The sequence below is a fragment of the Pocillopora damicornis genome, chromosome 7 (assembly GCF_964200805.1).
Source record: "Pocillopora damicornis chromosome 7, jaPocDami1.2, whole genome shotgun sequence".
In the NCBI taxonomy this organism is placed as follows: domain Eukaryota; kingdom Metazoa; phylum Cnidaria; class Anthozoa; order Scleractinia; family Pocilloporidae; genus Pocillopora; species Pocillopora damicornis.
This window is the reverse complement of record NC_142676.1, coordinates 24,288,899-24,305,227: the sequence shown is the minus strand read 5'-3', so window position 1 is coordinate 24,305,227 and position 16,329 is coordinate 24,288,899. Positions and strand designations below refer to the sequence as shown.

The window sequence follows — 16,329 nt, the reverse complement described above, 5'->3', positions numbered from 1 at the left end:
CTGTTTTATCATATCCAGCATGTAGCTGGTGTTTGTTAAAGATGAGGAATAAGTCAAATCCTGGTGATTTTATTGCGATTAAATTATGTCTAACTGGTAAACAAAGTACTTGATGGTACACAGAGCCTACTTACCTGTGAATTAAATAAAAAAAAGAAAAAAAAGAAAGGAGAGATGCTGTCATGCAAAACCTTGCAACTCAAAGCTGACTGATATAACTTGAAATAAAAAAAAATGAACAAATCAGTAGATAGATGTCTAGATGAATTGATGAATAAATAAATAAATAAATGAATAAATAATATGCGAGGCCGGGAGGCTGACGTTGCAAGAACGGAACGTTGTTAAGGTTTGAAATTAAAACTTCAGAAATTTCCTCACACCGTTTTAACGAGAATACCAATGTAAGGAACGAGTTTTTCTTAAAACAATTAGTTTGGACAAGATTTGCCGTCTCCGCTGAACTGCGTACGAACCGACAAAGAAAGCTCTCAGACTGATACGCAAAAGAAAAGTTGTTTCACTCGTGTGAGAGAAAACTGTCTCACCTTCATGAATGTCTATCGCCCTCAACACCAAAGTCTTAGAAATATATTCCCAATGGCCCTCCGTTTGGAATAGAAACAGAATATTCACACTCCACATTTTTTGGGTGGTTGCTAGGATATCCCGGACTTCTCAGTGTGTTGTCTACCAACACACCACACGATTAATGTTATTATCATGTCTGTTATTAGCAGTGGTATTATAGAAATAAACGTACTTAAGCCATCATCATCACTATCAACGATTTGATTCAGTCCCCCCCCTTAAAGATATTATATAGAGATCGATTCGAAGAGTTTGTATTTAAGAAACTCGCCGCGCACACTCACACACCTATATATATATATATATATATATATATGCATATGTGTGTGTGTAAATATATTTATAATTCTCTAAAATTTCAGATTCTGTACTCAATTGTTCACCAATTTTTTTTTATTATAATACTAATTATAATTTTATATTACGATAATACTTTTCGATTATGTATTTCACTCAATAGATGACAATATAGATGCACTTTTTCTTATTCATTGCTACAGAAAAGGTAAAAAGATAAAAGGTCGCATATGCGATGCTTTGGTGATCATGATTTGTAAGATCGGACCTGAAGCACGTGAAAACATTAATCATTCGTCTCGAGCTGTTCGAGCAAGAAAAAAAAACTATTGACACTTCTGCGATAACAGCGGTACAGCACAGCGGGATCTGTGCCTCACGAAAATGAAAACCCCTCTGCGCCGTGCCTTATCGCAATCAACAGTTTATCCTTGAGGTGTTTCTCAGAACTGTAGCTGGTCAGTTTCAGCATGTTAAAACACGTGGATGCCATAGGAATCTACCAAATGGACAAAAGGAAAAAGAGCGGGATGAGAACTCGACACTAGTACATGACTTTATGGTTAAAACTCAATTTCGTATATAATTTACAGGTAGAAATAATTTTAAAAAATCCCCAGAAGGTACCTGCAAACGTGACCAATACCTTAAAAGGATTGATTTTGAGCCCGGAAACTTCCGTGCAATGTTGTTAAACTTACTTTATTGAGTCCTGCAATCTTCGAAATCGTAAATTTTGTAGGACCTGACAAACCCTGGTGCATAAAAGAAGACTTCATTTTAAAATGGAATCGATACACTTCAAAACAACGTAGAGACAGCTGAATAAAGCCATGGCACAATGAAGCATGATCAAACAATGACTGGGTCCACTAAAGCCATCGCACTCCATCAACATGGCATTCAACTGGCCTGCCAGGGTTCTGGAGTGTAGAAATAGCATAGCACTTGCGGGAGGTTACGAAGTTCAGAGTGAACAAATCAGTAAATTACATTAGATATAACGACAAAGTAGAATTTTTTCTCCTCTTTGGATGCGATTTAAGATCTAATAGTGGGTAAAAGCTTTACCAAAAAAATCAACCTTCGTTGACCTAAATTTGTTTCAAAATATTTAAAAGTTCCAAGGACCAACAGGGATTATCAACGTTTAGAATAAAAGAACAGCGATAAACTAATACACGTCCAAGCAAAGCAGCTTTCATTTTCCGGAGGTTAGGTGGTTTAACTTTAACAGTTCAGTATATTTGGATTTTAAACCCACTTCTACCAAGTCCCCTTCCATCACACACTAATTAGCCACAGTTTCAGTCTCTGTCATACGAAGAGCGTGGATCAGAAGTACAGCATCGCTTGCGCAATAATTACAAGGCAAAACGAAAAAGCGTGACAAAGCCAATTCAAAACAGTCGAATGAATATCATGTTAAGATGTTTACCGTTAGGGCAGCAAAACCTCCAAGGGGAACGCAAGGTGATCCAGTGGAAAATTTCATCAGCAGAGCTTTTTCTTCTTCTTTTAGCGGTGTCACAATGTTCCAAAACCATTTTATAACGTCGTCTTCTGCCGTGCACTGCTTATACTAAAGACGACAAAGGATGAAATGTAGGATCATTCATTTATAACATTATGAAGACATTTTGTTTAGTTATGTTATCGCTTGTTTGTTGGTTTGTTTGTATTAAAAAAAATCGGTAACGACTAACTTTCCCTTCAGATTCAAAACAAAACCTTGTTTTTCCCATCCTTTCTTTTTTCGTTCAACTGAATAGCTATAAATATCAAGTGCGATAGTTCACCTCGGTATGCTTCTTCCAGTCTCCCACATCAAGCTTGGCCACTCCGTTAATCAACAGCGAAAATTCGTCAGCTGTGAACAGCGAAAGGAATTCTCGTGGAATAACCTGAAAGGAGAGTACGTGTTCAGTACCTTCTGAGTTGATTTGGCGTAGAATGCATTAAAAAATGGCAAGCGATTTATTGCTATTTGCCCTGTGTTTCCGTGTAGTTACTTGTAAATGAATGTCATCTCTGTCAAATGAACACATTATCATTTGAACACAACTTACCTCATGAAGTCCTCCTGTGAATTCACCCACTTCATCTTTAATCGATTTTTCCAATTTGAATTGTGAGACAGATTTGCTGTATTCTTCCTACGAGACAGACGAGTGTAATGAATGGTGGAAGAAGAGCCTAATTGGATAAGCATTGGTCACAAAAGAATTTATTTCAAGCTAAAGTGGTAACAAAGCTTCTGCGTTTGAATCCTAAGTTTCACCTGGTACCTTATTGTCATCTGTGAGCTTCTTATTACAGTCATCACTGAGCTCAATTGTGACTGGTTTAGAGTTCCACGGATTCAGAGCATCCACGTTAAATGACAAGTCCAGTTCGTTCACACAGTTCTCTTGTAACCAAGTCACTGCATTCTTATGGAGCTCGTAATCAAATGAACTAAGGTCGTCTGGGTGAGATAAAGGTATTCCAAGGATCTGAAATGTGTGAGAAAGTGATTGTTTGTCACTCAAATACTTGATAGACAGTCGAGACTGATCAAGTCTATAGCGATTATTTGGGAAATCGTATTGACGAAAGGGTCTTCTCCAATCAAAGTTTAGTATAAAAAGTTTTTTTAAGAAGCCTCAATTAATCAAAAAGAGTGCTTCTAATCCACATCTGCGTATAAAGTGAACGAAGAACATACTCTGAAATCAATAGTATAGCCAAACCGAGAGTAAAAGTAGTTGTACTGCATATCACTGAATCATCATCATTATCATACTCATCACTAGTTTCATCGTCTTACACGTATTACTATCCTAATAATTATTATCATGATTAATGTCACTGCTTCTGTTACCACCGTTATTATTACTATTGTCAGTATCGGTATCATGAACACTATAACAGTTCGTAAGGTGAGTACGTATCTAAACAGCTGAATGACAGACAGTAATATGTAAAGACAGACCGAAAGGTCACCTGCTTCACGAATGGTTTGGAGAGATGAAGATCCAGTAGCAAATTTTCAAAAATGGAAAACCCGACCATGCGACCGATAAAACGAAGCTGTTTGAGTCTAGAACGCAAGGAGAGATTCCTCGTTGCTCGTTTTCCATTGTTCTGCTCCTGTGGGGAAACACCAGACAAAAAAAAAACAATATCATAAAACTTTTTGCAAATATAAAATTATTTGCATGCAAACTCTGTATGGTACAGTACCAGTTCGCAGTTCCTCGTCAGTCCCTTGGCCCTAACCTCGTCTAAGCATTCCGTTAGCAAACAACACGGTACTGTGTACATCAAGTACATGCAGCCACTTTTTTTGACTGAGAACCAGGCCAACACCCACCTTACTTGATACACAATTCTACTGATGTGTTATCATAATAACATGTCTAACTTTACCGATAAAGTGTTAGAAGTATTATTACACACCTCAGATGAATGTCTTATGTCAGCCCTTTTTACGACTCTTTCGTTACAGCCACTTTCATTGGACGCTGCAACACTCTCGCTGATATTAATCCTGTCCTCAGTTCCTTGATTTGCAGTAAAGTTTTCCAAAGCAGTTTGTCCTTCAGACCTCAGACTAATGCCACGTTCAACTTCTGCACTGAGTTGTTTGAAAGGTTGAGCTACATTTCCTGCCATCGCATAACGAGCTTCTGCCTGTGACGCGGCTGACATCAATTCTTCGTCTGTGCACTCACTAGATAGGCATTCCTCTTTCCCATTTGATGGCCCCTGTTGACTGCTTGGTGTTTGTGAGGTGTCTTGCTGTGCTTCTTCGGTGAAATATTTAGCAAAGTAAGCATTCGGCACCGGGCTGAAAAGATACATGTCTGTTAGTTCAAGTCTTTGGTACTTGAGCACCCACTGCATCTAAATTGCATCTACATGGGTACCACGTACCTGAACTGGGCATCATCTGTCATCATAAAAAGGTGTCTTTTGGGATCAATGACATCTTTACAAAAGCAAGCAAAAAATTCTCTTTTTGGGCCAGTGCAGATACCTTAAAAGAGAAATCAATACATTTGGGTTTAAAAAAGTACAATAAATAACACGTTTACTTAAACGCCTCGGAGAAAACATCTTTTACATGAAATGCACATCTAATGGAAACTACAGACCATACAGTTCAAAATCATTACGCCATGAAAAAATATATAAGATAACTAAATCCACCTGGTTCATTCTGAAATGTGACAATCAAATCCCTGTGTCTCAGTGCATGTCCAAGTATTCTCCCCATCTGGTTCATGGCACTTCCTAAAACATTTGCTCTGTCGATCTCCAAAGGCAAACGTTCACGTTTCCCAGAGCTTGATCTGTGATGTTGCAATGAATATGAATTCTTTAATCACATGTTATAATTTTTCAGCTCGCATTCAAGTATTCCATTCCTTATGAACTTGTTGGGATTTGCGAGAAAACCTGAAAACCCCAATTTTTTTCCCCTGCCAAAAACACTTAATACACATCTTAATGTACAATTTCACAGGCTGACCTGATTTGTGACAGCTTCTTTACAAACCACCTCCTCTTGTTATCAAAATCCAAGATGGCTCTCCAGATATGCTGTAGGAGTCCATAATTGTTCTCATCAAGCACCTCAGGATTTTGGCGAATGAACTCGTTAAATACTGTGTAGTATGCATCGTGATTGGCCAATGACACCAGTACATTCTTGACCACCTGTTGACAAGAATTTGTTAATTATTACCAGCTTCAGCACCTCTATACTGTACCAACAGAAAACAATTTCAAAATTGTTAATGATAACCTACTATACACCATTTTGAAGTGATAATTCATCAGTGCCTGAGCACAGCTACAGTATTTACCTTCACTGTTCTTTTCTTCTCCAACTCCCTCCTTGCTCTTTTCAGAAGCTCTCCCAGTATAAACACTTGCTCTGGTTTAGGTTTCATCAGCGCTAGCACACAGCTCTCATGAGCTTTGAAGTTGGCATAAAGCAGTGGAGGCCATCCATATTTGTCCACACAGTCAACCTGATGCCCTGAGTTGAGCAGAAGTTGAACACACTCTGTGTCTCCTGACATGGCTGCAAGATGAAGGCTAGATGTGCCATGACTGTCCTAATAGGAAGGAAGCAGAATTAATTGCTTATGGATTCCAACTGTAGATGCATATATACATTGGAGATCTGGGCACTTACATGAAGATAGCAAGAGTTTCATAATTGAATAATGTTTCAACAATCTTTAAGATAGTATTATCAAGTTCTTTTTTCTCACCACAAAACTACACAATGCACCATTGTCTAGCAGTATCCTGACACACTCTGCATTACCACTTTCACAGGCATACATCAATGGAGTAAAACCTAAAAATAAACATAATAGAAGCAAAACAAATTATTGTAGACACTGGCTAGACATGGCTAGACTCTGATTGGTCCAAAACAAAGCATATTCTATTATATTAAGAAACATATAGAGGAATACACCACATGTTCTTTGATTTACAAGAACCAGTGTTATAACCCAGTTGAGAGACATAGAGAACACTCAAAATTCGTAGATCACTAATCTTTTGCTTGTGACTAAAATTTTTCTTGTGTTAGCCCAATGCCTGAAATACCTTATCAAGCCAGTAAAACAAATGAAAGTGCTTGCATAGAGTAAAATTGTCTTTAATAGCTAATTTTTGTACTATACACTTGTACCATTATCATCCGGCTGGTCAATAAGCAATCTTGATCCCTTCAAAAGCTCCCTTAGACAAAAGGAAGTGTCTTTAGTAGGTTCCCATTTGCTTTTGAAATGTGATGCACATTCCACAGCAAAGTGCAGTATGTTGCCTCCATCATCAGTCTTGAAGGAAATCATATCTGCACCCATCCTCAACAAGACCTGGACACACTATGAAAATGAAAAAAACCATACACTATCATGCACACAGAGAACATAAGATAGCAATTAACACAATTTATTAGTACCTCTGTTCATTAAGAGAAAACTAATTTTCAAACTGATCTATAATTGTTTCTGTACAATACATACACATCACAAACAATTTTATAATTTTTTGCCTATATGCTGTTTGTTTCAAAGTTATTTTCATTGGCAGTTGCTGTTGTTGTCTTTTTTAAACTCATTTAGTACCTTCTTTTAAAAGTCAGAGATCTCCTAGCAGCTAAACAATACAATTACTACCTATAGCATGTAGTTTTCTTTCAGACAACTGTATAAAATGCAAGATACATGTACACTGGCCAAAACCATTTTCCCAAATTTTAAAGAAACTACTTTTGATAAAATGAATATTAAGTTGACTGCTGTGCAGAAAGAAAACAATTACAGAGAAAATTAGTGAACAGACATAGAGATAAAAAGTTAAATAAATCTTAAATAGAAATACTATTCACCTCATGTTGTCCAGCATGGACAGCTGCGACCAATGGAACAAACTTCCTGACATCACTCAGTGATAACAGCCTTGTGCATGTTTTCTTGTCTTCATGAAACAAAAGCTCCAGACATTTTGCTCTGTCATAACAATTACATCCATCTCTGCCTTCTCCCACAGCAAAATGCAACAGGTTCATTTCTTGTTTGTTTGTCCTGATACTTTTACTAATGTTCTTAATATTAGCATGCCCAAGCAACAGCTGAACACATTCTGGATGCCCATCCAAAGCATATGCCAATGCAGGCAAGTGATAGTAATCCAGAGCCGTTTGGTTGGCCCCATGCTTCAGTAACAGTTTCACAAGTTCTACTTGGCCTTCTAAAGCAGCCAAATGTAGAGCAGTCCTCTTTCTGAAAGCAATCTCATAAATACAATCCGAATCTTCCTTGATCAGCTTATTGACCAAGGGAACATCATGTTCAAGAATGGCAATGTGAAGGGGTTGATATCTGCTAGACATGGTATCTGTTGTATCATCATTTGCACTATTGTCACTGTCATCCTCTATCTTAATCCGTTTCCAAGTTGGTTCTTTCTTTACTGTTTTCTTTTTCCTTCTTTTTCGTCTACTTGAAAAGGGATTTCCACCTACACAGATCCCTGTTGTATCCTGATTTTGTGTTCCATTGTCATCCTTATCATGTTGCTTGCCTGCAAATGTATCCAAGAGCTTGAGAAATTGTGATGCACCATCAGAGTTCATGCCCTCATCAGATGTCTCAACATCCTTGACAATGAAATCTCTGTCATCACCATCCTCATCCTCATCTATCTCATTACTGAGCTGTGCAAAACATGCTGCAGCCACCTTAAGGGGATCTTGATCATTATGAGCACTAGATGTGGGAGTACAACTGTCACTACTGGACAAATCATCACTGCTAAGCAAATCACTATCATCATCATCCTCAGTCAAAAGTCTCTTTGCAAGCCTTTCTTTTGGATCCAGTTTAGCTTTTTGCCTTTTCTTTAATAAACCACCAAACATTTTATGATTTTTAACTTCCTGTTTCTGTATGAGCCTTTTCACTCTTTGTGAACGGGGCCTCAAGATTTCAGCCTTATGTGGAGATTCACTTGAACAGATGTCATCAGTTTCAGAATCTTCACTACTATCATTGCTTTCTTTAGATTCATTTCTCTTATTTCCTGAAGAATTGTCTTCATCAGAATCACTAAACTTATTAAGCTTTCTTCTTTTGTTTTTTGTTTTGTGTTTATTGACAATGCCTCTGTTTGACTCAACAAAATTTGGATTATTAACAGCCTCATCATTATGGTCTTTTTCTTCCTCTGAGCTATCAAGCAGTATTTTCCTTTTCACCTCTGTTTTGGTTTCCCTTTCTTCCTCGGAGCTATCAAGTATTCTTTTCTTTTTCCTCTCTATTTTGCTTTCTTTGACTCTACAGATTCCAGAATCCTTCTTGCCACTATCACTGCTTTGGTCACTTTCTGCAGTAGATTCCTCCTCATCCTCCCCATCATCATCATCATCATTTATGAAATCGGACATTCCACTGTCATCTGAGTCATACCCACCTTCTCCACGACTCACATAAGAAGAACGCCTACAAAAGAATATTCTATTGTTATTTCATACTGAGGGCTGTTAACCCTTCACTCCAAAAAGTGATTAACATGCAACCTCTCCAATAATTTCCGTATATTATCCAGAAAACAGGTGATGAGAATATCTAAACTTATCAAGAAGAACTTATTTTCTTGATCTAAAACCAAATTTAACTTATTTACAAGGGAAATGTGTAACAGCTGGAGGGAAGAATTAGCAATTTCAGATATTAGGAGCTTAAAGGTGTTTTACGTATGTGTGGTTATTAACACACAAAATTTTAAGGGATCTAAAAAATGTTATGCCTGGGGAAAGAGGGACATTTCATGGCAAATACATAAAAGCTAGAAGTTCTGAGACTTCTAATCATTATATACAATAATATATAAGCAACATATCCCCCCATCACCCACCCACCCCACCCCCTTGCAAACAAAATTGAAGCTACGTCACATCATCTTGTGAAGTTACAAATAACACTATCAGGTTCGATCAAACTTACTCTCTGAGGAAATTGTTCACCAGTTTTCTAGGCTTCAACACCTTTATTTTCTCCTGACTCCTGAGTCTCTTTCCTTTCGGTGACATCGATTTCAGTACTTCTTTTCTGCTTGGTAAAGAGAACGTCAATGATGATTTCTTTCGCAGCCTCTCTGAGCTACGAGGCGTCTGCGATCTGGAGGGGGTCGCGTTCAATTCGCCACTACACATTTCTTCTTCACACGTTTCCTTGTGTGCACTGTTTATCTGTTTACTTGGTGATCTTTCCTTCCTTTCGCCTTCTTCTGAGTCAGAAGATAGAAGCGATCTTTTCGTGTGACAACGCTTTTTGGTCGACAGACTGAGTGGCAATTCACCATCTTCTTCACTAGATGTTTCCATTATTATTGACACGGACGGTTAGAATAAACAGATCGTCCTCAGCACAGCTGTAACCTTTAAAATAAATAAAAATTTACCTCAAATCCGCTCCCCTGGAGAGGTAAGAGGAAAAAGTAACGAGCAAGAAACATGTGCTTCGTGAAATTAACTCACCGTGAAAATGTCACGAACTGTGCAGATGAAAACAAATATGGCGATGGAAATTATATCCGTGTAATGCTAGGCGACAGTCTAAAAGTACAGTTGAGTTGGGTTATTATCCCTAATTTAAACGAGGAAAACCGAAGCACTTTGACTTGAAACGAAATATAAGGCTTTCCGTATTTTGAAATTAAGGGAAATGAAACGATAGGCAATCAGACATTATGTTATTCACTTCCTTTTTCCCCGCGCTTTTTGTTTCAACTATTTAGTTTCCAGGAGAAAACGGCCAAGATCTCATAAGTTACTTTGTTTAACCTTATACGATGTGTCCTTCTCTTGGAAAGGAAATCCTTGGGTGATCGAGACTCGCAATCAAAATTTCCCAAAACTAACGAGCAGTGATGCAAACATGGATTAGGTCCAATTTTCTTTTGGTTGAAAATTAATTTGCAACCAAAGATATTATAACTCGAATAAAAGACTTCTGTATCTGAAGGTGTACCACTCACTCAGACTTACATGTCGTGACTTTCCGCAGTCACGTGTAAAGCCGTGGAAACACATCCTTTCTAAATAATTGAGCTAATTTTAATAACTAATTATTATTAAAATTATAATTATAATTATACTATTATAACTATAATAATTATAATAACTGAAAGTGCTTTGAGTGCATTTTGCGTCTAAGTCAGTTGCGCACTGTTAAACTTTCAAAGTTATAGACACGTTGTGCTGAGCAGCTTCCTAAAGGGTACAGCCGTATAGATTTAAGTTTCTTACCGAAAAAACTGCAGGTGAGTTCATCGAAATGTTTCTCATGTGGGAAGTATACGCTTTCGAGTACGTGGGAAGTATAAACTTTCGAGAGAAGAATGGATCATGAAGATTACTCTACACTGAAATGAGTATGGAAGCGAAAGCTCGTCTATAGCTTAGCTTATAGCTTAATTAGACTGTCAGGAACTCGAAAGCGAAACTGTTCAAGCGGAAGAGCTCCAGAAGTTTTTTCGTTTAGGTTAGAAGTTCTCCCTGTTGTTGTTTTCAAGTTTTTTTCTTTTTTTTGCTTAATGTTCAGGATTTGGGATAATTTTGGTTCTCAAAGTCATACAGACATGAAAAAATTTCTATGCAATCTTGCGTCCTAGCCTCTTTGAAGGCTCTGCATGATTAAAAAATATTGCTATATGTTTTATCGTCAATGTCAACCGGCAAGCTCTTTGAAAACTCTTCCCCAAATAAATGACTCCTTAACAACGCTTTTAAAGAATTCTTCGAATTATGCTTCGAGACCTTTTTAATTTGTATCTCAGTTTATACACAGTCTGTGTGCGTGAGCGTTTGTACGTAAACAACTTCATGTAAATACTGTCCAGTGTATTTGCACAATTTTTTGTAGAAGTTTCTGTTAGCAGGCTGTTATATTCGTGAATTACTTTCTCCCAAAACATTTTTGCTCCGTATCAAAATGAAGTACAGATGAAGAACATTTCTTGACAACAAATGATCTAGCTTATCTCAAGCATATCGGACGATGTTTTTACTCTAATGCAAATTCAAACAAAAGGCACAAGATTAAATTTCGTCAGTATTAAGACAGGAGATGTATAGCGACCTTTCCTGTGAATTAAAGTCGTTTTCGAACTACGGCCTCAACACTCAGTTAACAAATATAAAAAAGTAGCGGAAATCATAAGCGAAACTGTTGAGTGTGGAACCCTCGGCGCAGTGATACCTGAATGTAACCGACACTGTTTAGAAGCGATTGTTCGAAATATCACCGCACTACAGAATTTATTCTGATTTGAGACTTTTTGTAGCAAGTTTTCATGTGGGAAGTATACGCTTTCGAGAGAAGAATGGATCATGAAGATTACTCTACACTGAAATGAGTATGGAAGCGAAAGCTCGTCTATAGCTTAATTAGACTGTCAGGAACTCGAAAGCGAAACTGTTCAAGCGGAAGAGCTCCAGAAGTTTTTTCGTTTAGGTTAGAAGTTCTCCCTGTTGTTGTTTTCAAGTTTTTTTCTTTTTTTTGCTTAATGTTCAGGATTTGGGATAATTTTGGTTCTCAAAGTCATACAGACATGAAAAAATTTCTATGCAATCTTGCGTCCTAGCCTCTTTGAAGGCTCTGCATGATTAAAAAATATTGCTATTGGAGAAAACGGCCAAGATCTTATAAGTTATTTTGTTTAACCTTATACGATGTGTCCTGCTCTTGGAAAGGAAATCCTTGGGTGATCGAGACTCGCAATCAAAATTTCCCAAAACTAACGAGCAGTGATGCAAACATGGATTAAGTCCAATTTTCTTTTGGTTGAAAATTAATTTGCAACCAAAGATAGTATAACTCAAATAAAAGACTTCTGTATCTGAAGGTGTACCACTCACTCAGACTTACATGTCGTGACTTTCCGCAGTCACGTGTAAGGCCGTGGAAACACATCCTTTCTAAGTAATTGAGCTAATTATAAAACTGAAAGTGCTTTGAGTGCATTTTGCGTCTAAGTCAGTTGCGCACTGTTAAACTTTCAAAGTTATAGACACGTTGTGCTGAGCAGCTTCCTAAAGGGTACAGCCGTATAGATTTAAGTTCTTACCGAAAAAACTGCAGGTGAGTTCATCGAAATGTTTCTAGATTGTTGTGACGAAATGAGCCGAAATTTGACCATGAAGTTTATTTCAAAGCATGCATCCATACACTAATCGGAATAGCTCTAAACTTTTGTTTTAAGCCACAAAATCAGAGATTGCATTCCTACAGTAGCATGGCTTCTGTAATTCATTTGTTACTCCCCTGAGAGGAACTAAACCGATAAGTGGTGGTTTACTCGTACGGTTCAATGACTGTGATAAATAAACGACGACGTCCGGACGTTGTGTCGAAAAAGAACCTTCCACTCCTTCGATGCGTTTCTTTAAGAAGTTCACTCATTGCTGAATTCATTTTTATGCTTTTTACTGGAACCTTTTCCCTGCGAAGTATGTGCTTTCGATCGAGAGACAAAGCGGATCATTCACTAATAACCACGGCCTGTAGTGAGCTCCTCAACACTCAGTTAACAAATACCAAGAAATAGCGGAAATCATAAGCGAAACTGTTGAGTGTGGAACCCTCGGCGCAGTGATACCTGAATGTAACCGACACTGTTTAGAAGCGATTGTTTGAAACATCACCGCACTACGTATGGAGTATGGAAGCGAAAGCTCGTCTATAGCTTAATTAGACTGTCAGGAACTCGAAAGCGAAACTGTTCAAGCGGAAGAGCTCCAGAAGTTTTTTCGTTTAGGTTAGAAGTTCTCCCTGTTGTTGTTTTCAAGTTTTTTTCTTTTTTTTGCTTAATGTTCAGGATTTGGGACAATTTTGGTTCTCAAAGTCATACAGAGACTTTTGAGACTTTTTGTAGCAAGTTTTCATGTGGGAAGTATACGCTTTCGAGAGAAGAATGGATCATGAAGATTACTCTACACTGAAATGAGTATGGAAGCGAAAGCTCGTCTATAGCTTAATTAGACTGTCAGGAACTCGAAAGCGAAACTGTTCAAGCGGAAGAGCTCCAGAAGTTTTTTCGTTTAGGTTAGAAGTTCTCCCTGTTGTTGTTTTCAAGTTTTTTTCTTTTTTTTTGCTTAATGTTCAGGATTTGGGATAATTTTGGTTCTCAAAGTCATACAGACATGAAAAAATTTCTATGCAATCTTGCGTCCTAGCCTCTTTGAAGGCTCTGCATGATTAAAAAATATTGCTATATGTTTTATCGTCAATGTCAACCGGCAAGCTCTTTGAAAACTCTTCCCCAAATAAATGACTCCTTAACAACGCTTTTAAAGAATTCTTCGAATTATGCTTCGAGACCTTTTTAATTTGTATCTCAGTTTATACACAGTCTGTGTGCGTGAGCGTTTGTACGTAAACAACTTCATGTAAATACTGTCCAGTGTATTTGCACAATTTTTTGTAGAAGTTTCTGTTAGCAGGCTGTTATATTCGTGAATTACTTTCTCCCAAAACATTTTTGCTCCGTATCAAAATGAAGTACAGATGAAGAACATTTCTTGACAACAATTAGCTTATCTCAAGCATATCGGACGATGTTTTTACTCTAATGCAAATTCAAACAAAAGGTACAAGATTAAATTTCGTCAGTATTAAGACAGGAGATGTATAGCGACCTTTCCTGTGAATTAAAGTCGTTTTCGAACTACGGCCGCGTATTTGGAAAATATTTCACAGTGAAATTAGCACAAGTCAAGAAGAATAAATGCGAGTGAGCCGACATAATGCTCATTTCTTAGGACAGAAAAACTCGATTTACTGTGCTACACGTTTTTCTCACAATTATATTTTAAGTTCATTTGGTATTTTATGTTCCTAGGTCAAGTAGTCTTGAATTTTCTCATGATGAAGATAAGCTTCCCATTAGCGCTGCTCCTTCAAATTCTATTCCTGTCTGCCGTATTTCAACTCATCAATGGACAAGGGGGATCCTGTGAACAGACGTTGAACACGACCCGATCTCAAATCTGCCTGACAGGAGTGTGTGATCTTCAGTGCGGAAATACTGCGGACTATTCTCAATGTGACCAGGTTTGTGTGGTGGAACCTTGCCCAAATATCAGCTGCAACTCTTCAAGTTGTTATCAGCGATGCCTGTCAGGAAAGTGTAATTCAGTTGAATGTTCCGGCGACGATTGCACCCAGACTTGCCTCAGAAACTGCTCCCTGGTGAACTGCACTGCAACATCGAAGTGTAGTCAACACTGCGAGAAGGGACAATGTGGCTTACTCGCCAGCGGTGCAGACGTAGTTCAAAATTGCGCCGAGAATTGCTCACATGTGGAATGTAAGGCTGACAACTGCAAGCAAGGCTGCGAGGGGGAGGGGTGTGGACTCGAGTGCTCCAAAGGTAAGTCCTTTGAAAAAGAAAAAGAAGAAGAAGAAGAAAAGAGGAAGAATAAGCAGGATAAAAGGGAAAAAAGAGGGCTATAAATGAGCTCAGGTGGCTTTTGACATCGCTGATCTTAGGAGCAGACAGGCCGCTTGTCGCATGTAAATCCTGTAAAGAACGTAACTTGCTGTTAGTTCTCCTCATAGTTCAGTTATTAGTGCATCCGAATGTGAAATTGGAACAAGCTAAACTCAAAAAATTATTTTTACGATCTCTTATAGGTACCAAGGACTGTACACAGAGTTGCAAAGGGCCTTGCAAAATTCAGTGCGAAGCTTCAAAGTGTGAAAGTAATTGCATAGGAGGCAGCTGCAACTTGGAGTGCATGAACAGCGACTCAGAATCTTGTCAACAAATCTGCGCGCAAGGAGCCTGCGATATCAAGTGCACAGCGAAAGAATGCAAAAGTGAATGCTTGGGAGGCAACTGCGCCAATTTCAAGTGCACTACTGACCAAGGTAACTGCAGCCAGGTCTGCGAAAAAAACTGCAACAACATGAGATGCAAGGCAAAGGAGTGTCAACAGACCTGCACAAAGGGACATTGCAAAATGTATTGTGAGACGGGTTCAGACATGTGTGTTATGTCCTGTCCTGGTGGAAATTGCTTGTTGGATTGCAATGGAAGCAAGTGTAAACGCGACTGTAAAGGAGGCCATTGCAAGGAAACCGGAACAGGTGTGGAAGTAAAGGACACTAAAGCTGACGCAAAAGGATTGGTCGTCACGTATTTGTCTTTCCTACTGCCTGTGATGTCAGCATATGTCCTGTCTGACCATTAATTCTGACAGTCCTGGATAAAAACTTCGACCGAGAGTGATACTTGTTATGCGAGCACCATACTTAATGGCTCGGTTGTTTTTCATTGAAAATTTTAGTTTTTGCACAGGGTTAAGAATTTAATAACATTGTGTCAACTAAACTGTAAGTTGTATTAGTTGAAGTTGTATTAGTTGTATTAGCAAATGCTGCTGTTTTCGCTGATTTAAAACAGGGCCTTACTCGGCAACCTACGTGTAGCCGTTCCCTCCCCCTCAAAGTGAAACCTTGCGGGGGAGAGTACGTCGTTGAGGTAATTTTAAAGAAACGTAATCGCTTTTGTAACCACTGTGTTTCTGACACTGCTTTACGCCTAAGGCTAAGAATGAGTAGTTGAATTATTATCCCATCATAATAAAAGTTGACAATATTTCTAACGCATCCCGTGAAAAGCTTTTACATAGTTATGAGAGTATAATCCTCTCTACGGATCCTAGGTAATGCATATGTTGATTAGATATTTTAGACGATGTAATCGTACCCGTTTGTAAGGCAAAATAATGAATAAAATTCATCAATTTAAGCATTCATTCGAAGGTCACAGCGAACGCTAAATTTGATTATTTTTCGTCCAACTCAACTTGATTATCAGGCAGCTAAATACATATGGATATGAAACATTTAAACAAGCCATTAA

At 38.1% G+C, this 16,329-nt stretch overlaps 2 protein-coding genes across 4 annotated transcripts; one reads left to right on the top strand and one right to left on the bottom strand.

The window, feature by feature from the left end:
* Positions 1 to 49: 49 nt before the first annotated feature.
* On the bottom strand, positions 50 to 10,202 carry LOC113672893 (uncharacterized). The gene is made up of 17 exons (XM_027189238.2): positions 9,938 to 10,202; positions 9,405 to 9,838; positions 7,289 to 8,900; positions 6,587 to 6,782; positions 6,156 to 6,244; positions 5,742 to 5,996; positions 5,405 to 5,592; positions 5,083 to 5,225; positions 4,807 to 4,909; positions 4,330 to 4,720; positions 3,874 to 4,020; positions 3,177 to 3,383; positions 2,958 to 3,044; positions 2,688 to 2,792; positions 2,327 to 2,470; positions 1,590 to 1,643; positions 50 to 1,387 (listed from the first exon to the last, which is right to left on the bottom strand). The coding sequence occupies exons 2-17, from the start codon at positions 9,782 to 9,784 to the stop codon at positions 1,265 to 1,267; spliced, it is 4,224 nt and encodes a 1,407-aa protein (XP_027045039.2). The 5' UTR covers positions 9,785 to 9,838; positions 9,938 to 10,202; the 3' UTR covers positions 50 to 1,264.
* A 359-nt stretch (positions 10,203 to 10,561) lies between these two features.
* LOC149043257 (uncharacterized) lies at positions 10,562 to 16,222 on the top strand. 3 transcript variants are annotated; one of them, XM_089212506.1, is made up of 3 exons: positions 10,562 to 10,722; positions 14,302 to 14,832; positions 15,096 to 16,222. In XM_089212506.1, exons 2-3 carry the CDS (start codon positions 14,325 to 14,327, stop codon positions 15,653 to 15,655), a joined length of 1,068 nt encoding a protein of 355 aa, XP_089068632.1. In that variant the 5' UTR covers positions 10,562 to 10,722; positions 14,302 to 14,324; the 3' UTR covers positions 15,656 to 16,222. The 3 variants fall into 3 exon arrangements, with proteins under 3 accessions (XP_089068632.1, XP_089068633.1, XP_089068631.1); XM_089212507.1 differs by lacking the exon at positions 10,562 to 10,722 and adding an exon at positions 12,345 to 12,542; XM_089212505.1 differs by lacking the exon at positions 10,562 to 10,722 and adding an exon at positions 13,279 to 13,505.
* Positions 16,223 to 16,329: the final 107 nt, after the last annotated feature.